This window comes from Cibotium barometz, chromosome 23, assembly GCF_041138505.1.
Source record: "Cibotium barometz isolate CiBa-2024 chromosome 23, ASM4113850v1, whole genome shotgun sequence".
NCBI lineage: Eukaryota > Viridiplantae > Streptophyta > Polypodiopsida > Cyatheales > Cibotiaceae > Cibotium > Cibotium barometz.
The window spans coordinates 13671073-13697131 of NC_141068.1; the positions used below are offsets into that span (position 1 = coordinate 13671073).

At 44.5% G+C, this 26059-nt stretch overlaps 1 protein-coding gene across 2 annotated transcripts in view; it reads left to right on the forward strand.

Moving 5' to 3' along the window:
- The first annotated feature begins 1795 nt into the window (after window positions 1-1795).
- Window positions 1796-26059, forward strand: part of LOC147625658 (cycloartenol-C-24-methyltransferase-like) — a 32078-nt gene continuing 7814 nt past the window's right edge. The window contains exons 1-6 of one of the 2 annotated variants that reach the window (XM_086817179.1): window positions 1796-1852; window positions 1984-2084; window positions 2576-2642; window positions 2856-2929; window positions 3044-3128; window positions 12536-12591. In XM_086817179.1, the coding sequence (XP_086673305.1) occupies window positions 1999-2084; window positions 2576-2642; window positions 2856-2929; window positions 3044-3128; window positions 12536-12591 (368 nt within the window). In that variant the 5' untranslated portion in view covers window positions 1796-1852; window positions 1984-1998. The other variant, XM_086817180.1, reaches the window with a different exon arrangement.

Here is a 26059-nt window from a genome sequence, read left to right on the forward strand (position 1 = left end):
CATAGTCCTACTATAGGCAGAACATAGTCCTACTATAGTTAGAACAAAAAATATTCATAGAGCCAAATGATACTTTTGCAGAGTCTAACCTATCACCAAGATTTTATTTTATTTTTTGCAAAGACATGCTAACATAACATAAAACTTATCAATATGCTAGATTGTACATACCTTAAAACAAGCCTTGTGTGAATGCTAGCCCATGGGTAATCAAGCCTCTCCATTGTCCAACTTTTGGCCCTAGTAGCTTGTTGGTTTATAACCTAGGAGTGGCCCTGCACCTTTTAATGAGGAGCTTTTGGGCTAGAATCTACCCTCTCTCTAAGGAGGGAAGTGATGGCATGTAATTTTAGTACTTATCCTCACAATACCCAAAAAAAACTTGGACATGAGTTCGAACTTGACCTGAACAAAGCATGTCAAGAAAGCTAAATTCTAAATCCATCTCTCCCCCCCCCCAAAAAAAAAACATTACAAGAGAGAAAAAGATGACGTGGAGGACCTCACAAAGTACACAAATTTCAAAGAGAAAAAATCCCCACATTAGATTTTTCAATTTGTGGTATTTGGACAATGGTTGTTAAAATAAGACCCCTAAGGGCTTAATAAGACCCAAAAGATTGTTAAAATAAGACTCCTAAGGTTGGTTTTAGAAAAACCCTCTAGGCCATCAATCTTATTTCAACAAGGGCCCTTGAGGTTGGTTTTAAAAAAACTCTCTAAGCCATTAATAGTATTTTTGGATAACGTGAGAACAACTCCATAGTTGTCAAAACTTGGCATTCCCATCAACCAATAACTCTTTCTTGGGTGCAATCATGTGCATTCATCCCTTATTGTCTGCCTAGCTATGAAATGCACCTGTCCTTGTAAATCATGACATCGTAAATACTCAATTAAGACATAGTACACATTTTTTCTTACTATTTCATGATAAGGGGACCCATAGGTGCTAGTTGAACATAGACTCGCGAACATGCAATGTATGTTTTTGAGGAGAACTTACACACCTCCTCTTACCGTTTCGACTATCAAATTGTCTAATGGCAAAGAGAGGCTAGTCAAACATAGTATCATGGGAGGAAGATTAACATTAGTTCCAAGGCTTGCCCACCCAAGTAAAAGTGAAGTGTAATACCTTTAAGATTTCTTGTATAAAATGGGTAGTTTAACTCGCAAACTTTATGTCGTATCACGATGTACATGTGTTGTTTGAAGATTTGTTTGGTGTTGACTTCATCTATTATAACTACTAGTGGGCTAACTCGTGCTTCGCACGTCGTTTCAAACCTCCAAATTCAAATTCTATCCTAACCTCCTCAAGCCTCCTCTTCTTGAACCTCCAAATTGTTGCTACGTGGTAGTTTTGTGAAACCGCCTCCTTCATATATAATATATATAGAGAATATAAAAATATAAATATTATCCATATACATTTGATGATTTCCTTTTGAAAGATGAAAGGATGGTCATAATAGCCCTTATATAATATAATATATATTTTCCCAAAAAAAAGAAATATGACAAGTGTTTAGAAAAAATTGGCATTCTAGTGTATTTGTACGGGCCAAAATTAAGAAAGACTCGCTGAGATTTTAAGTAACCTTTACTAAAGGACTGATTTTTCATATATTTTAGTTATAAAACAAGCGTATAGTAAAGATTTCCAAAACAAAGAGCTGTTTTTAGAATCATCTATATATAACTATATTGTTCCAAATTTCCTAAACAAAAACCGGATAGATTACCTTTTTTTTTTTCTTATATCTATTTAATGATTTCTTTCAACCACATCGGGGGAAGTGCGTCCAACACGAAGCGCATCCAAATCTGGTTTACGTTTGCGTGCTTCGTCAGTTTCTTCTCCGATTTCTCATTTTTATCTGTGCTCTTCAATCTTGTGCCGGTTTTGGTCCGGGTTTGATCCTTGCTCGCTCGCGCGCGCGCACACGATCGCTTTGCGTCTGTGTGCGCGCTTTTCAGACCTCCGACTCCGCCATGACGGTCACCAGCGATGTTACCAAGCTCGCCTCCAACACGGGGGGGTACATTTCCAAGTCGGAGGTTTCCTCAGCTGTAAAATCGTAAGTCAGCTGTGTGTGTGTGTGTGTGTGTGTGTGTGTGTGTGTGTGTGTGATTTCGCATTAGGGTTCCGCATTGATCGTCCTAGGGTTCGGACACTACCTCACATTGATCCTTTGATTCCGTTAGGATCCTAGCATTCCGGCAGTCGCCTCCGGTCACCTCATGATTCCGACACAGAGACCGCATCATTTTTCCGACAGTTTGTCTTATAGCAACTGTATGCCTCAGCGTGCCGGCGGTTTCCTGCCGTCACGCTTGGTTTGCGGCACTTCCCTTGGATTTTTGGGCAATTCTCTCTCTTGATTTGTAGATTCGCATCATGCCTCCATTATGCACCAGTGTACGCGCTCATACGTTGTGCATGCCTGGCAAAACTGGCCTATCGGATTACATCCATCTCCGACTCCCGATCCTAATTCTTCAAAAAGATCCGTTTTTCCTTCAATATACTTGGCTTAAATCACAACTCTACATCTTCTGTGCTTTGCAGTTATGAAAACTACCACACATGCCACGGCGGAGATGAAACGGAACGGAAGTCAAATTATGCAGACATGGTGGGTTCATTTTGTCATGCAATCCAGCTACCACATCTTCTTGGTGTTTTGTCATAAGGCTTTCACTTTTAAACGAATATATCACTAATTGCCTTCATTTAGGATGCCTATTATACACACATAACATCATCTTTACATGGAATGCATCTAACTGCCTACATACGTTGCATGCTTCTGTACTTCTTTCCTGATTCTGCCCTGCTCTTGGTGTAGGTGAATAAGTACTATGACTTGGCAACCAGTTTCTATGAATACGGATGGGGCCAGTCCTTCCATTTTGCTCACAGGTACTGTAAGAAAATTGTACTGCCGACAGTGCTCATTGCATGTTTTCTATGGTGATTTTTTCCAACCATCTAGTATTTGAACACATGTGACTCACAAACCCTTTTTTCTTCGAGGTTGAAAAATGAGACTTTGCAAGAAAGCATCAAAAGGCATGAGCATTACCTTGCACTCCGTCTTGAATTACAACCAGGAATGAAGGTGATGTGTGGAACCTCTTCTATGAATGTCTAATTCAATAAAGTAATGGTATTGTTTTTCCTTTCCTTTTCCACACAAAGGTTGGAACTTAAAGATCGATAAAACATACAACTTGTTTGCAAGATAGTGGTTAAATAAACTTAAACACACTGTAGTGGCTACACTTAAAATGGCGAATTCCAAAATACAATTAGTGGCGAAGTTCAAAATAGGTATTAGCTCCTCCTTAAGGATGCTTGTAAGTAATCTAAAACAAACTAGTTTCTCTATACAAATGCTTCCAAGTACTCTAGAAATCCAAGAAATCACACGGCTTATGAAATATTTTTAAGCCAACAAATTATGCATGTGCATAGAGAGAACGACAAAAAAACCTCAGTTTTGGAGCAACCAAGTTTCCACCACATAGAGCATGCCATGTCTTTGACATGGATGTGTCAGACCTCCAAGCTATAGGGTTGCTTGTGCCATGAACATTTTCTCAAGTACACTCCTACCACGCTTGTGGCAGATCATAGATTGGCATGCCAAAGGCCTCTATGGCATAGACTGGCATGGATCTATGGGAGTCAGACCTTAGCCCTTGGCTTGAGGGAGGATAGAACCTATGGCTAGGAGGTGAGCTAGCTTGCGCCCCTCTTAGGGGGATTGTACTAATCACTTGTGTTCCGTGTTTAGGAGGTCCATGGGGTTGTAACACTTGATCTGCGCTTGCTTGGTGGAGGGATGAGGCTTGTGAGGTTTGGGGCATCTGCCAATGAGAAGGGATCACGCAAGCTCACTAGTGACACCGTGTGGACGTGTAGCTAGAGGATCGTGCAAGAGAGAGAGAGAGAGAGAGAGAGAGAGAGAGAGAGAGAGAGAGAGAGAGAGAGAGGGATTTCCTACCTACTCCTCTCTAGACATTAGCTGAGCCAAGGGCAAGTTTAGAGGCCGAATTGGAACCTTTTTTCTGAAGGGATCCATCGAGGCGTCCAAGTGAGGCGTCCAAATGTGGACTGGTCCAAGGTGTGGGATCCGCCGAGATGTCCAAATGTGGACCGGTCCAAGATGTTAAGACACTTTATTGCATGTGACGTATGAAAGCTCCGGATAGTCTTCTATCAGCCCTAAGCATTGCATAGGAACTCTTGATGCAAGAACAATCAACATAGACAGAGAATAGAGAGAGAGAGGTGGCTGTGTATTCAGTATATTCATATGGTATAGAAAGGTACATAGTCTGTGGCCTTTGGTCTTCCCCAAAAGGAAACATAACACCTAATCTATGACCTAACTCCATAGGGAGTGAGATACTCAAAATAACTCATGGTGTATGTCAAATCCCCATAGGATCTCCTCGTAGAACACTCCTGGTACAAGACTCGAAACCTGCAAAACAAACCAAGCAAACGTGAAGGGGGTGCAGGCTTGACTCCGCTCCCAACCTTGACAGCCGTGGGCAAGCCCACAAGTCTTGGCTGTCCCCACTGAGCCATGAGCTGAGCTAACTAGATGGAGGTACCAACCAATCTCTACCTCATGACGTCCCATACTGCCATGAAGCTACCCTCGCGGACCTTGAGACTGCTGTCGGTCTCGGCTGCATAAAGCAGGTGCACGTCTGCGCTAGATCCAGGCTCCTGACCATAGAGCTCTCACAAAGACACGTGAGACTCTACGAACTAATGACTAACCTTTGCCACCCTTTTATAGGCTCTTGGCCGGTCATTGGGCGTCCACACTTGGGCGCCCGCCCGTCCATACTTGGGTGCCTGCCCGTTAGTCTATCCCTAACTCAGCTCGCTAATCAGCCTGCCTAGCTCCAAGCTTCCCCAAACCTCGAAGCTAGTCTTGTGTGCGTGTAGCACACGGTAGATACACACTGTGCACATGACATACTCCCCTTCCTCTAAGAGCTCACTCCTGAGCTCACTAAAAAGCTAGGGTAATCTCTCTGAAGAGTAGTCAATGTCTCCCATGTAGCGTCCTCCTCAACACGATCCTTCCACTTGATCTTGTATTCCGTGATAAGCGTATTACGTAATCTTCTTTCACAAAATCCAAGAATCTTTTCAGGTTCGTGCGGAACAAATGTCATGTCCTCGACATCTATAATTTCTTGAGGAGTAACTAACTGGTCTGTTCCACCTAGTACTTCCTTAAGTCTACTAACATGAAATACAGGATGAACTTTGGCATGAGAAGGCGAATCCAATTCATATGCAACTGAACCAATCCTTCGTGTAATACGAAATGGTCCACAATATCTAGGGAATAATTTCGGAGATCCACCTGTCCGTAAAGTCTCGGAATCTTTCGGAACTCGCAAATACACCATCGTTCCTTCAGAGAACTCTCTGGGTGAACGATGTCTATTAGAATAAAATCTGTCTCGGTCTTGATCACTTCTAATAGATTCCTTCGTAACTTGGAACATTTCTTGCATATCTTGCAAAAAATTATGTGCTGCATCATGCTGAAGTCTTGAGAATCTTACTGTAACAGGTGATCTAGGTTGAAAACCATACATATGCATGAAAGGACTAAAATCTGTACTCGTATGCTTAGTAATGTTATATGCAAATTCTAACATAGGAAGATAATCCTCCCATGAACTCTGTCTTTTGGATACATATGCTCGAAGCATATCCTCCAAAATCTGATTCACTCTTTCAGTCTAGCCATCAGATTGCGGATGATCCGAGGAACTCAAATTCAAAGTTGTTTCCAACTTCTCAAAAACAAGTCTCCAAAAATCACTTGTAAACTTAGAGTCCCTATCACTGACTATGTCCTGCAGTAACCCATACAGTCTAAACAATTGCTCGATAAACTGCCGTGCTAATAGCGTAGCTGTAATGGTCTTCCGTGCCGGTAAAAATCTAGCCATTTTTGTCAAGCGATCCACCACAACCCAAATAGAATCGTGGCCTTGACTTGTTCTTGGCAATCCGGTAATAAAATCTATGGAAATACTTTCCCATTTATTACCTGGGATTTGCTAAGGATGCAACAGCCCAGCCTGTCTAAAGCGTTTAGCTTTATTTGCTTGACAAACTTGACACTTGAGAACATAATCTTCTACATACACTTTCATCTTTGGCCAATAAAAAGTGTGTTTCACTAACGATAATGTCTTGTGTATCCCAAGGTGTCCAGCAAAAGGGGCGTCGTGACACTCCTTAAGAATCTTGGACCTAATGTCTGGGATATGTGGTACACAAATTTTGTCATTACGGAATAGTAAACCATTCCGAATCATCCACTGGCCTCCTGCAGCTTGAATGGTAGGCTGCTCAGTCATTGAGTCTTGGTCAATCAATGAGCTCTAGTCTTGGATTTTTTGCCAAAATGGACCAAAATAACTATCAATCCTGCAAAGCCCTGACTAATGTCTGGGATATGTGGTACACAAATTTTGTCATTACGGAATAGTAAACCATTCCGAATCATCCACTGGCCTCCTGCAGCTTGAATGGTAGGCTGCTCAGTCATTGAGTCTTGGTCAATCAATGAGCTCTCGTCTTGGATTTTTTGCCAAAATGGACCAAAATAACTATCAATCCTGCAAAGCCCTGTTAATGACTGAAATAAGTCAGTAGAAATCTCGGTGAACGACAAAGTATTCACCTCTCTAATTCGACTAAGCGCATCTGCGACACTATTCATGGATCCCTTTTGATAACGAATCTCAAAATCAAAATCTTGCATTAACTCAGTCCATCGAGCTTTCCTTCCTCTCAAATCATCGACATCACACATACTTGATTGATTGATTGGAGCTATATAAATAATGTCTCCAAACCTTGAGAGCATGAATGACAGCATAAAGCTCCTTCTCAAGGGTTGACCAACGAAATTGAGTGTCATCTAGCTTTTGACTTTTGAAAGCAACAGGTCTACCATCTTGAAATAGAGCACTCCCGATTGCATAGTCACTGGTATCAGTTTCAAGAACATAAGGCCGACTAGGATTGGGTAATGCTAAGATAGGTGCTTCCTTGACTTTATCTTTTAAGAGTTTGAAGGCCATATCCAGATCGTTATTCCAAGTGATAGACTGATTCGACTTACGTCCACGACCTTTCAACAAGTCGGTCATCGGTAGTGTGAGCTGAGAGTACTGCACTGATTTCCGAAGAAAAACAACAAAACCGAGAAAAGAACAAAGTTGTTTCACTATCTGCGATATAGGCTAGGCTAGAACCTTCTGAACTCGGTCATAGTCAATGCTCAATCCATCTCTAGTGATCTTGTGTCCCAAGTAAATGATGTCTGTCATGAAAAACTCACATTTACTTAATTTAGCATACAATTGATTTTGTCTTAAAATAGTTAAGACAATCGTGAGGTGTCTAACGTGATCCTCAAGAGTACAACTATATATCAAAATATCATCTAGGAACACAACCACAAATTTTTCCAAATGTTCACGAAAAAGATCGTTCATCATTTGCTGGAAAGTGGCTGGAGCATTGGTTAACCCAAAAGGTAATACGAGAAACTCGTAATGACCATACCTAGTCTGAAAGGCGGTTCTTTCGACATGCCTTTCATGAATACGTATCTGGTGATAGCCAGTACGTAAATCTATCTTTGTGAAATACTTTGCTCCGGCTAACCGGTCAATCAGGTCATCTAATCTAGGGAGAGGATAATGGTTCTTAATTGTTAGCTTGTTCAATCTCTTGTAATCTATACACATTCTCCAGGTGTTGTCCTTCTTTCTCCTAAGCAACACAGGTGCACCCCAAGGTGATTTACTTGGACGGATCTGGCCCATCCTCAAATAATCTTCGAGTTGTTTGGCCAACTCATCTTTCTCAACTTGGCTTATCCTGTAAGATGGAATACTAACAGGGTGAGCACCAGGGACCAGGTCAATACGATGATCTATTATCCTTTCAGGTGGTAAGCCTGATGGCAGTTTCTTAGGAAATACATCTTGAAACAAATCAAGTATCTTCTTTAATTCTTTGCTTTCAAACACACTTAATTCATTAACATCCATTGAAGGTATGAGAAATGAAGAAAGTGAAATCAAGACACAGTGAAAAGCAGTATACAAAGAAGAATCCATTATATTTCAAAAAACAAGTGTATGTACAAAAGGTTCCTGAGAGGGATGTATACAATCACCTAAGATACTATACGGGTGTTCCTATATTCAAAAGAAAAAGTATGACTAGACCAATCTATCTGGACTTGAAGAGTCTTAAACCACTCAATCCCTAATAACAAGTCTGCATGCTCTAGATGCATAATATAGCATTTCAGAGTATCTTCGTAGTCCTGAATCCGGATCGGTAGCGTCTCCACCTTTCGATCCCATACTTGTCGACCTGCAGGTAGGCGTACCTCATAGGTATGATCGCTGGGTGTTGTGTCAAGACCCAATTTCTACACAAGTTTGTAATTAACAAAGTTGTGTGAGCTGCCAGGGTCCAAAAGAATATGTATTCTATGGCCATTCACTTCTCCATAAACTTGGAGAAGATCATGCAAGCCAAAAACTTTAGAGTTGAACATACAATCAGAACATGAACTAGGGCGAGAAAGTACATAACGGACGTATGTGTCAAAGACAACTGGTTAGCTGCCTTTGGCTTGGGTCCTGCGTTGGTCTTTGCACCCTTTTGCTTTGGGCACTTGTTACGCATATGTCCTTTTTCTTCGCAGATGAAGCAACGTCCCTCCTTCTTGAGCTTCAAAGCCTTAAGGAGACGTTTTTTCTTTGCTGGGGTCGAAGTAATATTGGGGCCTAAAGCAGATGCCAAAGTATCCATACCCGAAAGAGTAGATAGAGTAGTGGTCAACAAAGAGACGGAGTTCTGTAAAGCTTGCATCTGCTCGGCGACTTGTGCTTGATGTCCAAGGAAGAAGCTTCGAGAGCAACTTGAAACTCTTGAAAATCTGATTTTGAAACAAAATCGTCAAAAAGATCGCCATCGGTGGCTTTCGTAGCCGGCGGGTCTTCACGTTCGAGAATGGACTCCAACTCGGATTCTTGGGTTGACATCTTGAAGAGAGCAAGATGAGAGAAAAGATTTATCTTCCACAAGGAAGAGTGCTAGAGAGTTTGAGAGCTTGAGAGATGTGTGGCAAGAAGCCACCTTGAGGGGAATTTATAGGCTTCCCCAAAAGCTTACTTAGCTTTTGCTTTTGTGTTTTTTTTTGATATATATATATATATATATATATATATATATATATATATATATATATATATATTGCTTTTCTTAAAAAAAAAACACTTATAAAGCAAAGCATGGGTTTTTTAAAAACCCCCTCTAAGGTGTGGGTTTATTAAAACCCATAAGCGCATGTTAAAAAACCGAAAGCAAAGGTGATTAAAAAAAAACAAAACAAAAGCTAAAAAAAAACGCTCGACTTTGCTTTCCGCTAATTTTTGCGCATCTTCATGCCGCCTGCCGCCTACCGTTTGTGCGAGTGTACCCGCCTAATCGACTGTCGCCTGCGCACGTGGTTAGCCGCTTGCGCCTGTGCTTTCGCATACAACCCGACTGTGAGGCGTGTCTGCCTATGGGCGCAAGGCCACTCGCCTGCCCGACTGCTTGGCGTTGCCGCCTGTGCATCTAACGGGCCTGCACTCCACTTGACTGCATAAAAGCAGTCGCCTGTCTGCGTACAAATACCAGCAACAAACAGCCGGCTTGCGCATAGCTACGTGTGGTGAGATTCTTCACACACAAAGCTGCGCAATAACCATACAAGCGCTACTTCTCTCTCTCTCTCTCTCTCTCTCTCTCTCTTTCTCTCTCTTGCATACAGCCGACTGGCTTTTTCTTTTTTCTCTCTCCAACTGTTCACACAGTTGCAAAAAACACATCTAGCCCTTCTTCTTGCAAAGCAAACAACCCATACTAGACCACAACATTCATCATGGGTTCCTACGATGCAAAAGCAACATGCTGAAATTAAAAAAACAGCAGTATAAACAGAAAAACAGCAAGCTTCTCGAACTCATACCTTTTCTTTGACCTCTTTTTCTCTACCTACCGACTTGCTCGTTCACGAGGCTTGCTTTGATATCACTGTCAAATCCCCATAGGATCTCCTCGTAGAACGCTCCAGGTACAAGACTCGGAACCTGCAAAACAAACCAAGCAAACGTGAAGGGGGTGCAGGCCTGACTCACCTCCCAACCTTGACAGCCGTGGGCAAGCCCACAAGTCTTGGCTGTCCCCACCGAGCCACGAGCTGAGCTAACTAGATGGACGTACCGACCAATCTCTACCTCGTGACGTCCCATACCGCCACGAAGCTACCCTCACGGGCCTCGAGACTGCTGCCGGCCTTGGCTGCATAAAGCAGGTGCACATCTGCACTAGATCCAAACTCCTGACCATAGAGCTCTCACAAAGACACGTGAGACTCTACGAACTAATGACTAACCTTGGCCACCCTTTTATAGGCTCTTGGCCGGGGGTCATTGGGCGTCTACACTTGGGCGCTCGCCCGTCCATACTTGGGTGCCCGTCCGTTAGTCTATCCCTAACTCAGCTCGCCAATCAGCCTGCCTAGCTCCAAACTTCCCCAAACCTCGAAGCTAGTCTTGTGTGCGTGTAGCATACGGTAGATACACACTGTGCACATGATAGTGTAGCATACCCAAGAAGTTGGCTGATCAGTAGTTGGCCAAAAGACAAATCCATATAATCAAATAGCTGTCGACCTGCTCCATAAGCTTTCACCAATCTGGCCGAACGGGGTCTTTGTCCACTCTAGAGCCCTAATCTAGCCTAAAAGGACTAGCCTTGAATTAGGCATGTCTATGTGCATCACATGACATCCTCTTTTGCTAAACTTGATGACGGGATTCCAACTTCTGACCCTGGATGACTGTCCCCTGTCTCCACATACGATCTCCCATACCTGTCATCCTTTCCTTCTTGGCAACCTTTTCATTGAAAACCTTGCCTTAGGTCTCTGAATCCACTCCAAGTGTGATGTAGAGATCTATGCATCTGTTTCACTTTGTCCCCTTGCCTTCTTGCCCTATCCTTGAACACAAACATGAATCCTTCTTCTTGAAAACTGATCTTGGCACCCTTGGCTCCACCCCTTGGATGACTTTATCCCTGGGAGTGCTCCATAAAAGCTTCTGGGGCAGCCCCAACTAGCTATCAACTCTCATGAAACCCTCCGCTTTTGTTTGCATGACACCAACCAGCTTCTTGGGGTCCTGACACATGTTGCGTTTCTCTGCTTGGACCTGTGCCCTTCTTTTATGACACTAACAACACTTAGCATAGCTGTGTTAGCAGTTATCTCCTGTCTGTACATGAATGTACTGCATGTCCCACACTCAGGTGTCACCCTCTGGAATGATGTAGAGAGCTTTGCTCGGGACACCAGATTCAAGTATCAAGAACCTTTGTGCATGCATACTGTTGTGTGTGGGCATGAGGCAAAGGGGCAGCCCTATGGGCCACCCAATAAGGCCTTAGGGGCCTTGCCTACAAGGTGGGCAGCCCTATGAGGCTACCCTAGGGGCTATGGAGGCCCCCATGCCCAAGCAACCGGCCCTTAAGGTACACAAACCCATCGGCCTGTCGGCCAGCCCCATAAACCACACGTGTGGAAAGGTGCCTTCTTAATGATGATTATTCAGGTTGTCGGAATCTGTACAACAGGCCGACAGCCCTTGTTACAAACGACTAGCAGACAGTAGTCATATATAAGCAATAGGCAGCATAGGGCATAAATGATCTCATTCTCACAAAGTGCTGAAAGTCCAGGGCTATAGAAGGACCAAAGCAAGGTGGAAAGGTGTAGGTCAAGGGATAGACTTTCGGCTGAAAGGTATCTCAGCCAAGGGAGCTGTCCAAGTCACCTCAGTTCAGCCCAGGCTATTTACAGCCAGAAATTGTCATCTACTGGACTTGTACACCTGACCATGGACTCTAAAGTAGATCCCTGGCTGACTCGCCCCAGACTGGGGCTCACAAGGGGCTAGTTACGACTCTAGGTCTTGCACCTGCTGTACAGATATGGCCATGTGGCAGGGATGCACGTGACATTTTTACATTATCCATCATGTGGGGCTGTTATGTTCTTGAAGATGAAAAGGTTCACCATGGTCAGCGGATTCCCTAGTGACTTGAAAACTGTTTCTTTGTACATGTTTGACATACTATAGTCAGAAACCAAACAGAGTGGCTTATCCCGCCCATAGAATTTCATGAACTTGTTCACCATGGCTACTATGGCGTCCTTTTGGTGATCGAAGTTCGTGAAAGTGGCACACTTGGATTTAAGTACATTCCATTCTGAGCTAATAACATTCATTGTGACGAGTATGTTTCTTGGCACCCTTCTTAGTATAAATCCAAAAGGGGGTCTCTTTAGTGCTACTGCCATGTTTGAAGTTTTTTTTTTGTTTAAAATGGCTCACTTTTCAGGTGTTGGATGTTGGTTGTGGCATTGGTGGACCTTTACGAGAGATTGCTAACTTCAGGTTTTGCAAATACATCCTTATTTTCAACTGGAAGTTGTTAATAAAAAAGTCAAAAGTTTATTTTACGTGCAGGAGAAATAATTTCTTTGGATGTTTCTAGTATGGACAGAGTTTTGTTCTGACAATGCGTAGAGTTAGGGTTCACTAATTGTAAGGGAACACTGCACCCAAGTTGTATTTTGTGGAGGGCAATTGTTTGGATTAGTAAATTGCCTATGTTTAAATAGAGAATTACCTGTGTTTGGAGTGTTTCCATGGGCAGGTTGTCTGTTTTCTTTTAAACATGGACTGGACTAGTTTGTCTCTACCCAATTAATCAATCACTACTGGTGGAGTTTCAAAACTAGTAAGGTGTGCATTGGATTTCATGCGTTGTTTGCCCAAAGAGTGATATAGTTCTTTGACATGCTTTTGTTCAAAGATAAAGATCTTGGTATACTAAGTATACCAAGTATCCCAAGTAATGGGATGATATAGGCATCCTCATCAAAGTGATAAAGATTGACTTTCAATGGACTTGGTGCACTTTGAAAAGTGTGCTTGTGAAAAACATGCTTTTGTTCAAAGATAAAGACCTTGGTATACTAAGTATCCCAAGTAATGGGGTGCTGATCTTAGGCATCCTCAATGCAAGTTTAAATTTCTGCTTTCCATGGTGGAAATTTTCAGGGGATTATCTTCTTGATACCTCCCTTTACTTGATGACTCCCTCGTCGAGTTTGAGTAGGAAATAGCTTTTTGCTGAAGTAGTCATTGACGTGTTTCTCTGGCACAATACAATTTGCAAGTTGCTTTCCACAGCCTGTGTACCTTATCTAATAAGGAGTGCAAAGGTGCTTCATGTTGACCTTCTGCTTGCATCTTTCTCTCTTGATTTTCCTTCATGGGCGTCAGCATCACTTGCATGGGGAAGCAATCCATCAGGAGACCACATCAAACCAATTGATGATGTGAGATGTCCCTCCTATGCAAGCTGCCCAGAAGCCTCAAGTGCCAACCGTGGGAGGTGGTCTGTATCCAGCGTGTATACATGGGAAATGTAAGTGATGGTTTGGAAAAGAGCATCAACAACCAATGTGTTCGTTCCAAACTCAGCAAGCACTATCTCATGTGGCACTGATGGCTTATTCGTGATTTGTCACTTCGATCTGGTCCCTAAAACAAGGTACCCTATGTCACGGTCTATGTCAAACAACCATCTCTTCATGCGCGGCTCTTGGAAGTGGGATTGAAAGTACTATATCTAATTGGGCGAGGGCGGAATAATCTCTCGTCAAGCGTGTCATGTGCACGGTCATGGACATGGCTAATCTCAGCATATATTCAGTAATCCCTGATTTAGGCAGCAGTGTGTCACATGCACCCTGCATTGAGGTACACAGTGACACACTGGCATGATCATCAATGCAACATTTGTACAGAAGTAGAACCTTTTTTAGGATTATTTGTCGTATGCCGTGACCCCATTGTGAGCCCTCAGTCCAATGATAGTGAAGCATGAGCTACGTAGGTCAGTCTCTGTGCCTTAGAGCTTAGTCAGGTGTCAGTCGACTCAGTCCTCTTAACCCACTTGGAGAATTTGTCATACAGGAGCATATAGATGTCTGCTATAGCCTTAGATGCATGTGTAGGCATGTTTAGGTTCATTACACATAGAAGGGGCCAGCCCCAAGGCAGCCCAACATGGGCTAGCCTTGCTACAGGTAAAACCAAACCCTTGCCAAGCAGTTGGCCAGCCCCTTTGGTGGTGACCAGTCGGCCAGCAGCCGACCACCGACCAGCAGCAGCCGACTAGACCAACAGGCAGCCGACTGGGCAATATGCCAGTTGTGGGCTTTGACAACAGCGGACAGGGTGTTTCAAGAAGCCGACAGGGCATTAAATGCAGCCAACTGGGCATCATGTAGTCGTGGGACATTTTCTGCAGGCCGACAGCCCTCTTAAGGCAGTCGACTGCAGCCGGGAGGCAATATAAAAGCATGGCCTCAGTCCCACACCATTCATTCAGGTAATTCAGCAAAGTGTAGAAAGCTTACAGCATCCAGGCTATTCAAGGAAGCCCCTCTTCACATTCAGCCAGCATATGTGCAGTCCTACAGTTATTTGGACTTGCATCACTGGCTAGAAGAGTCTTCAGCAAAGCCTCGGACTAGGTGGATACTCAGCCAATGTACGGTCTTCCTCGTCCTTGCGTTGGGTATTCATATTGCTTGTTTTCTCAAGCATTGCACAACATTCTCCAAAGAATAATATAAGCAAATACTCCTGCTTGCCGGGGGGGGGGGGGGGGGGGGGGTGCCTTCAGTGGGTATTGGGACCCAATACTGTGTCATCTTCTACATTCTCTCTCTCTCTCTCTCTCTCTCTCTCTCTCTCTCTTCTCTAAATTGGATGCTAAAGATTCTCACCACATAAGGGTATAAAGAAGGCCCTATTGTGCATTATCACGGGCAAGCTCACATTGGTATCAGAGCATCAGGTTGGTAACCCAACTCGGCTACCTAAAGAAGTGAGAGCATCTAGTCGATGGTACAACTGCGGTTGGGAAAAAACACCCAGGCCTCCACCATGTCGGGAGAGACATCACTTCAAGAAGAAAGCCAACAAGAAGAGATGGAGGCACAAAGCTTCCAAATAGAAAAAACGCTTCCGTCAAGCACATAAGTGCTCCTGAGAATAATGATGGAGCAAATAAATTCTCTGAAGATGCAGCTTGCCGCCAAAAAAGAGAAGCCCAAAGAAGGCATCTCATATTTGGCACAGGTCCTCCATATGGAGGAACAAAGAAGAAAAGACGAAGATCGACGTGTAGAACAAAGAAGAAACAAAAAGAAAAGTAGAAGAAGAGAAAGAACCGAGACGTGCGGAGGAACAAAGGGATAAGGAAAAGCCACATGCAAATATGAGGAAGACCAACGCCGTAGAGAGAAAGCCGATTGAGAGTTCTAGCAAAGACTTGACTGGGAGGTTGTGCAAATCCAAGATCAGCAAAGGAGGGCACAGATTTTGGCGGCTCTCCCTCAACAGGCTATGAATTCCTCGTCCACCGCTCCTACAACCACCGTCATACGAACCTCTCCAAATTTTATTAAGTATGATGGTAAGTGTGATCATGCTGCAGTTACATTTATTCATCAATTTGAAGCATATTTTCCTTTAGCTAAAATTATAGTTCCACAAGACAAAGTCCATGTAGTAACACCCCAACTCACTGGCGAAGCTATTACTTGGTGGCAGCATTGGTCACAACCTCACACAGACCCTATCATAGGCCAATTCCGTTTTCATTGGAGTACCTTCGTGGTTGACCTCAAAGCCCGTTTCCTTCCACCATAGTACATGACCAATCTGAGGGCGAGTTTTACAAACTCACTCAGGATGGTTTCCCCTGTTTTGACCTATTCTAGCAAGGTCATTACAATGGCCCAACAGTTGCGCATATCGGAAGAAGATAAGCTCAAGCTATTTATTCGAGGTTTAGACACTACCAGTAGGTACCCAATGAGGAATTTTGAGCCTTAGACTTATGCATGGGCATTGACCCTCACTCAGAATAAGGAGCTGATGCTGAACGGAGGTAAGCCCAAGCTAGTACAATCTTCTCCAAAGCCCCAACAGCAGTCATCTACCCAGGGTAAGGGGACTCATAACAACAAAGACCAAAAGGACCAAAAGAAAAGTTCTCTGAGTCAATCAGGCAATAGAAAGGATTCTACGCCCAAGAAGACTCATGAGGAAAAAGCTAAGGAGGGCATCCCAGATGAACAGACATGGTACAGGACAGCGAACCGTTGTTTCTTCTCTCACACTGTGGGACACGGGAAGAAAGATTGCACCAAGTTCTAGGCTGAAAAGTTTGCTAAAGCATCCACTTCCACGGTAGTAACCGTAGCATCCTCATCCACACCTCTGCCATCAACCTCGAATGCCGTTCAACTTTTACCCTCTTTGAATTCAGTGCTACCAGTGGTATTTGATGATGAGTAGGAGGGTGAGGCTAACGGAAAGACAAATATGGCACTACAAAGGGACAACAGTTCATTGTCCGCTTTGACATGGGTAGTTCTGAGGATGTCATCTCTCTGCAGTTGGCTACCAAGATGACCTATATCTTGGTTCCTTATTATCTCGATGTGGATGGGTTTACCTCTGGTCTACGTACACACATCACTCATAAAGCGAGTTTCAGGTTCAGCAAGCCACATTCCAACGAGATTTCACTGTCTCCCCTCTTTTAGGGTGTGACATGATCCTCGGGATCCAGTGGTTTAGACAGTATGCACCCATTCTTGATTGGAGGAAGGACACTTTCACTATTGTTGAAGGTTTTCCTGTGCCTCTCATGATTTGCGAGGATTAGACCATTCTTGGCATCCCACTCATTTCCCACATTCAAGCCCAACGAGCCATCTGAAAAGGAGCAGAGTGTGCGTTACTATATGTCCGCTCTCAATCTAATGCAGTTTAAGTAGCACCCGCACCCGCACCCGCATTTGCATCCGCAGGGGAGCAGCGGATGATGGTTGGTCTCGTCTCAATACAACACCACCACGCTACGAGACGACATCCCACCTAGTAGACCTGAAGACCATCACATAGAGTTGGTTCCTAGTTCATAACCTCCAAGCAAGTTTCCCTACCACCTTTGTAAGGCATTGGATAGTAAGTTGGAGCAACAGATAGCTAGCTACTCCAGTCGGATTCATATGACTATCTTCCTCCATCTTTTCTTGCTCCCATTTTGTTTGTCCAAAAGAAGGATAAGTCCACACGCTTACGTGTGGATTACAGGGCACTCAATAAGCTAACAGTGAAGAATAGATTCCCCATGCCCAGAATAGAGTACATCCTAGAACAACTCAATGGTGCAAATTTTTTTTTCTAAGATAGATCATAAGAGTGGCTAAATCAGGTTCAGATCTTTGAGGCCGACATTCCAAAAACGGCCTTTAGGACCGAGTGTGGCCGCTACGAATTTGTGGTGATGCCCTTTGGCCTCACCAACACACCAACGACGTTCAACAAAATGATGTCTCAGGTTTTCCGGGCATCTCATTGGCAAATGCGCCTTCACCTTCTTAGAAGACATTCTTATCTTCTCAGGGACTGCATAGCAGCATGAGTGAGATATGGCACATGTTTTGCAACTCTTGCAGGACAATTAGTTGTTTATCAATGCCAAGAAGAGTGAGTTTGGAGTACACAAAATCTATTACCTAAGATACATCATCAGTTCATCAGGTATTAGCCTCGACCCTGAAATTTGCTCATTTGTGGGTCTTTGTTAGGCCTATTGCACCCACATGGACAAGTTTTCTGACCTTGCAGCATCTCTTACTAACTTGCTCAAGGGCATGAAGACTCGTCGTCAAAAAGTGTCTGTTACGGGCAAGGTTCTAGAGGCATTCCGTGCAAGAAGAAAGTTGCCTCTGAGTCACTAGCATTGAAGTTGGCATCATGGGATGATCCTTTTGAGGTGATTACCGATGCTAGTAACCTTGCCATTGGAGTTGTTTTAGAGGAAGATGGTAGGCTAGTGGCTTATTATATCCGCAAATTGAATAATGCGGAAAAGAATTTTTCGGTGTATGACAAAGAGCTCTTGGGGGTGATGATCGCTCTTAAGCATTGGAAGCACTTCATTTATGGGAGGCACTTCATAGTTAAGATAGATCACCAGGCACTTAAGTGGTTGCAAACCATGCCCAGTGCCCAATGGAGTGACAGGTAGTCCAGGTGGAATTAATTGTTCCAACAATTTGGGGGAATGATTGAATACGTCTCGGGCAAAAATAACACTGTTGCTGATGCTCTTAGTCAAAAGGGGACTATTCAGGCATTGTAGGAGTCCACTGTGCTAGAAATCCAAGGCAAAGACTTGGACAGTATGAAGGCACAGTATCCGGATCCGGAAGAGTTCGAGACTCAATATCAGTTGGCCCTCAATTCAGAACGAGGTCACTATAGTTTACAGGATGGTTGGTTGTTTTTCAAGAACTGTCTTTGTGTACTCAAAGAAAAGCGCCAAGTCCTCCAAGATGTCCATGATTCTCTTGTTGGGGGTCATAGAGGTATCGATAGTATCTTGGAGAAGTTAGAGAGGCCATTCTATTGGCCTATAAGATGTGAGGGGATGTCTACCAACATGTCCAATCATGCCAGGTATGTCAAAAAGTGAAAGTTCCTTATACCAAATAGGCAGGGTTACTTCAGCCTTTGCCTATTCCTAAGGGACATCAGGATGGACTTCATAGGTCCTCTTCCCGCCTCAGTTGGATCTAGAAACACACAATGTATGCCAATTGTTGACGAATTCAGTAAGTTTTGCATACTCATTCCATGCAAGAAAACAACCACAACCGAGGACATAGCTCGCTTGTTCATTTGGTTTTGGTACCCCATTAGTGGTTTGCCACCATGGACTATCACATCAGATAAAGATCCAAAGTTTACGTCCCATTTTTGGAGAGCATTGTTTGACAATTTTGGGACTAAGTTGCAATTGTCCAGCGCATTCCATCCTCAAACAGATGACCAAACAGAAATATACAATCAATTGGCCTTTGACAATCTCAAATCATACTGCCATGACTAGCAGTTGAAATGGGAACAATATCTTCCTTTGGTTTAGGCAATCCTAAACGATACTCACTCATCGAGTATTGGCCGGACGCCGTATGAGGCAGCATTTGGTTGCCGGTTCTTATCTCTTTTGATGAGACATGTGTCACCATCTCTTGAGGCCAATAAAACCATCGAGACATTCTCGGAAATCGTGGAGTTAGTTAAGGAGTGCCTTGCCAAAGCCCAGGAAGCATATACCAAGCAAGCCATCAAATCCAGGCGAGTTGTCAACTTTAAGGAAGGGGATTGGGTATATCGCCACACCATGAAACAACGGCTAAAGCAAGTGGACAAGGGTTGTCCCAAACTATCATTCCGAAGTTTCGGCCCATTTCCAGTCATTCAAAAGTTAAGTGATGTCTCTTTAAAGTCACAGTTGCCGGAAAGTTGGACTATGCACAATGTCTTTCATGTTTCTTGGTTGAAGCCATATGTAGGTCCAACATTGTAGGATATATCTCAGAAGAGCCACAACCAGATATGATAAGAGCCACAACCAGATATGATAGACGAAGCTGAAGTCATAGAGCCATAGCAAATTCTCCTCCCCAGATGGAAGCATGGATACGGTCGAAGAATACAATAGTTCTACACGAAGTTTAAAGACCATGGAACACATGAAGCAGTTTGGCTAGATGAAGAGTTCTTTCAGGAGTACCCCTAGGTGTTGGCAGATTACTTAGAAGCCCTGAACGTGTGGCCAAGTTAAGCAGGAGGGAATGTCACGTGCACCCTGCACTGGGGTACACAGTGACACACTGGCATGATCATCAGTGCAACATTTGTATAGAAGTAGAACCTTTTTTAGGATTATTTGTCGTACGCCGTGACCCCATTGTGAGCCCTCAGTCCAGGGACAGGCAAGAACGAGCTACGTAGGTCAGTCTCTGAGCCTTAGTGGTCAATCAAGTGTTAGTCGTCTTAAACCACTTGGAGAATTCATCATATAGGAGCATATAGATGTTTGCCATAGCCTTAGATGCATGTGTAGGCATGTTTAGGTTCATTACACATAGAAGGGGCCAGCCCCAAGGCAGCCCAACATGGGCTATCCTTGCAAAGGGTAACCAAAACCTTGCCAAGTAGTCGGCCAGCCCCTTTGGTGGCTTTGGTGACCAGTCGGCCAGCAGCCGACCACCGACCAGCAGCAGCCGACTAGGCCAACAGGCAGCCAAGTAGGCAATAGGTAACCGACTGGGCAATATACCAGTCGTGGGCTTTGACAACAGTCGACAGGGTGTTTAAATCAGCCAACAGGGCATTAAATGCAGCCGATTGGGCATCATGCAGTCATGGGAGATTTTCTGCAGGCCGACTGCCCTCAAAGGCAGCTGACTGCAGCCAGAGAGGCAATATAAAAGCATGGCCTCAGTCCCATTCATTCAGGTAATTCAGCAAAGTGCAGAAAGCTTACAGCATCTAGACGACTCCAGGCTATTCAAGGAAGCTCCTCTTCACATTCAGCCAGCATATGTGCAGTCCTATAGTTATCTTGACTTGCATCAATGGCCGAAAGAGTCTTCAGAAGAGCCTCGGACTAGGTGGATACTCAGCCGATGTACAGTCTTCCTCGTCCTTGCGTTGGGCATTCATATTGCTTGTAATCTCAAGCATTGTACAACATTCTCCAAAGAATAATATAAGCAAATACTCTTGCTTGCAGGGGGGCCCTTCAGTGGGTATTGGTACCCAATACTGTGTCATCTTCTACATTCTCATTCTCTCTGTGTCTCTATTCTTTGAATTGGATGCTAAAGATTCTCACCACATAAAGGTATAAAGAAGGCCCTGTTGTGCGTTATCATGGTCAAGCTTAGTGCATGTAACACAGTATGAGCTTACAAACACATTTAATGCCATGTTTGGACATTTATTTGTCCAAAGTAGGTGGCCGATAGCACATTAACAGGCTGACTTGCACATGAGGAGCCTGTAAAAGGCTAGGCCAGCTTTCAGTCATAGTCATCTCTCTCCCTCTTGGAGATAGGTCATAGGTAGTTATCAGGAGAAGTAGAAGTCATGTTTTGGAAGGCCATTGGCCAAGTATACATTAACTTTTTCATGTACATATTACATATATTGAAAACCACTCTCTTTCTATATCTCTCCTCTCTCATGTGTTTTGCATTAAGGTTCCTATAGGTAGGCAAAGGGCTGCTATTAAAGGTATTAAGACTTCTGCAATGTCACATTGGTATTGGAGCAGCAAGTGCAGCTACATAACAAATACCAGAGGTCCCAATAATGTATATGAGAATATCTAAGTTCCCATACCATGGACTAGTAGTCCTCCAAGGACTAGTAGCCACACCCACCCTACCTTCAACACATGAGGACCAACCTCCACCCCAGGGGCGCCATACTAGCACCACGTGGGCATTTGCGTGGTTCTCAAGAGCATTGTCATAAGGGGTGTACATGTCCAAGCAATGTAAATGCAAGAATTTAAGAAGCATTAGGAAGGTCAGGCATGCATTAGGTGAATCCTCAGCATTGAGCCCATGGAAGTTAGGTCCTCAAAGGGGTACCTCAGTGGCTTCCCAGGAACGAGGTGGAGTCTCAACTAGGTGCCTTGATAAACCTGAGTAATACGTCATCAGTGCTTAAGGGATAGGGGTATGCAAGCAATGGGACAACATTGGAACAAGATGCACAGTTCTTCGATGAGACTTAGAATGGAATCTGAGAAGTGGCAAGGTGTTGAGGCAGTCAAAGTGAAAGTCAAATCAATAGTCTAGGGAGGAAGGATAACAGTTCTAATGAGCTGTGTTCATATTATATGGTACAAAAAGATTATGATGTAAGTACAACTTCTGAGGCCTTTGGCTTGACCAAAAGGTTGATTTTAGACCTTCTACTAACTACCTAAGACGTGATCCCAAAGGGGGATTAGATGATCTATGAATGATGATGGCCCGGCCTTTTATAGTATCACACAAATGCCCAACAACCTGGCTGACTGTTGTCGGCCGGCTCCATTTGTCCACAACTGATAGAAAAATGCTAAAAGGTCCTGAATGAGCCTATCGGCCAGCCCTAATGATACCCTTGTGTGAGCACTTGCCTTAGTTAGCTTCCTAAGGCCTGATACTCGTGGACTTGTTGCTTTTGCTTGAGCTTGCTAGTGTCCTAAATCTACCCTAAACTGCTACCGAAATCAATTATTAGATATGAGATTAGCGATGTCCACGGTGGCTGTGCATGTGACACTTTGCTTGTGTCTCTTTGCTAAGGAGCCAATCTTAGCCTCCAATACTATGCCATAAAGCTTGGCCAAGGTTATTGTCAATCATAATTGGGGTCCATGGGGTCTCATGCTTTATGGATGCGGACAATGGTGTTATTGGTCCAAGAGGGAGGGAGGCCTTCATTCAACGCTCTATTAAGATTTGAGCTAGGATAGGTGCTAAGGTGTCACATCGATGTGCGAAGTGCTCGGTCATGAGGTCTTCATGATCCTTGGCTTTATTGTTGTGTAGCTTTAATAGGGCTTTGGTGACATTGCCTATGGTGAAAATTGTGGGGTGGGGAACATGGGTAAGGTTGGGGGGAGCTGATGGGGAATTTCATAGAGTTGGCACACAGAAATCTCCCATATGAGAGAGAAATGAAATGAAATGAAATGTTATATTAACGTCTTCAAAAGGCCATAATGACCTATGAGACCAAAAGTTACATCATGGTGGATCTGATACAATGTCTGGATAAAAAAACCCAGAAAATGAAAAAATAAAGATGATACTACTGGCACCTAAAAAATGAAACTGGAACTGGAAGGTACACTATGGAGGTACCTCCATCTCATAATATGTGCCGCATCGGACACTGGCGGATCTCCTCAATATCCTGTGTGGTCAGCACCCTGACTGGGTGTCTCGCATGCCTCGCAAGAATAATCCGAATCTGCCGCTGCAACATCCGTCTATGCTGGGATGCCCTCCTCCGTGGTCGTGGGCGTCTGGACCACCCAAGCTCAATCGCACGATCAATCAGTGTACCTCTGGTGTGGGCGGTATCCATGTCCTGCTGCTGCTGTGGTCCATCTGGCGCAGTGATGGCCGGACTAAAGAAGTCTGTAATGTGCCTCTGAGTCTGGCTCTCTGTGCGCCTAAGCAGGCTATCTCTATGTCTCCGCAGCTCAAGCAAGAACAATCCCAAACACCTCTGGTCCTGGTACCCCATGACTCTGGAAAGTGGTCCAAAACCCTCTCTGAATAAACAGTGGAAACGACCACGTATCTCATAGTATGCAGTACAATGGCATATATAATGCAGCTCTGTCTCTGGCTCCCCATGGCATACTCGGCATATCCTGGCCTCAGCTGGTATACCTCTATATCGGCCAATCTCAATCTCAAGCTGGTGTGAGGATGTGCGAATCTGACCAATAGCACATCGTACTGCATGAGACAAGTGTACATCCATGTAACTGGGTCTGATCACAAAACCATCTGCTGTGAGCTGAAGAAAATGTTCTCTGTAGAAAGCCATCTTCGTGCCCAGCTCCTCAGTCGGCTGTATCCATGTCCTCCTAATGTCCAGCTGAACTAAATCCTGACGGATGAGTCTGGTAATCTCTGTCCGTGTAAGAGTGAGAGAGGGTGCCTCCAGAGAATACTGGAAGGGAGGCAATCTGTCCATGCTAAAACCATGTGCCTGGAACCAAGATGTCATCTGTCCATACCAACAAGCCGTGTCTCCCTGTAAAGCTAACTGTCGGGAGGACTCCAGGGCGAGGCGTGCATATCTGTCTCGGGGGAGATCCCACAAGCCATGTATGTAGGAGACTGATCTCGTAAGAGCCTCAATCACCAGAGGGGCAGCCGCCAGCTCTGCTCGAATAATCTCATGAGGTACCACAGCCTTGGCTCTAATAAGCCTAGCAATCATAGATACCAAAGGCCTCTCCATACCTCTCCACCCGCCTGCGCTGTGATGGCCCACTGAAGGTCCCCATATCTGCACTCCATAAAGCATAGCTGATGTCACTAGAGTGTCAAAAAGCCAGAGTTTTGTTCGAGGTTCCTGAAACTGAACCTGCGAACACATCCTCTCCAAACCACCCAGGGCTGCATGTGCTCTAGTCAATCTAGTCTCTGCTGCTCTCCTCATCGAAAACACTGGCCCACTGAATACTACCCCAAGATATGTATATGCATCTGTATACTCCACAATCTCCTGCCCATATGTAAATGTGGAAGCTGATCGCCGAACCCACTATGGCGTGGTGTTAAACACCATAACCTTGGTTTTGCCAAGGTTGACAGACAATCCACTATCATGTGCAAACTCATGTAAAGCATCCAGATGACGCTGCATACCCTCAGGAGAGTCAGAGATCAACACAATATCATCAGCATATAACAATAGTGGGATCCATGTACCTGCTAGCTGGGCTCCTCTGTCCCCCAATCTCTCAATGTAGTCAGAAGCCTCATCCACATACATACCAAACAGTGAAGGAGATAACGGGCAACCTTGCTTCACTCCTATAGTGGAGTGAACCAAAGTAGAGACCCCCTCTGGGGTGCGTACCTGTCCTGCAACTGATCTGTATAAAGCCATAATTCCCCATATGAGCTCTGTGGGTACCCCCATCTCCTGTAATCGCCTCATCAATCTGGCTCTGGGCACTGTATCAAATGCTTTGCGGAAGTCTACAAAGCTACAATAAATCCGTCGCCCATGCGACCTGCCCTCCTCAATAATGGCCCGGAGAGTCAAGATGTGGTCAAGAGTAGAGAAACCTCTCTTGAACCCTGCCTGTCCCTCTGCTCGAATGCCAACTCTCTCTGCCCATCTACTCAACTGCTGCTCAAGAATGGATGCATACAATCGTGCTAGTGTGTGACCAATCATAATAGTGCGATAATTCCCTGGCTGCATAGGGTCCCCTGACTTGAAGATAGGCACGATGGTGGACCTACTCCAAGTCTCGGGTAAGCCTTCGCACATAGCACGATTGAACATCACTGCTAGAAGCTCTGCCAGCATGTCTCTCGCATGAATAAAGTGCTCAGCAACCAATCCATCGTGATCATATGCTCTCCCAGTCTTCATCCTATCAATGGCCTTCCTTACCATCTCTGCGGTAAAGAAAGTACATGTCTGTGGGCATGGTGCTGGCGGGTCAGGAAAAGGTGTCTGTCCAGGAACTGTATATAGAGATGCTGCATAACTACCCCAGACCTCTGTAGAAGTGATGGCCAAAGCAGGGGAGGACTCATGAAACAGACGCCAAGCCTCCCTCGAATCCTGGCTCAAGAACAGTTGGTATAATTCCTGCTCTAGCTGAGCAAGGAAGGCCCGCTTCCTCCTTCGCACAAGGCGTCGGAAGGCAATACGTGACTGTCGGTAAGTAGTGACTCCCAAAGCAACCTCCCGCTACAGTCGGGCTCTGGTCTCTCTGCACTCCTCATCATACCAGCTGTTCTGGGGCATACATCTAGAATGCTGTCTCTGTCCAGGCTGAGTATGTGGATATGCCTCTCTCGCTGCATCATGTAAAGTCTCTGTCAGTATATGGGTCAACTCCTCCAAAGGTCTCCCTGGCTCCTCTGTGTACAGACGTCTATAAATCCCATCTGTGTAGACAGCATCAGTCTCTGAGGTAAAAGTATATCGAGTGTGATCTGCCCCTCGTGTCCTCTGAGCTGTGGTAAAGTGAAAAGAGATAGTCAATGTCAACAATGCATGATCCACTACTACCCCAATGGGCCGAGATCCAACTGTGAAGTCCTCAATGCATGAAACAAAGCTGGGCATAGCCATAACATAATCCACTGTGCTAGCACCATGTCTGTGTGGAAAGCAAGTAGAGAGAGAGAGAGAGAGAGAGAGAGAG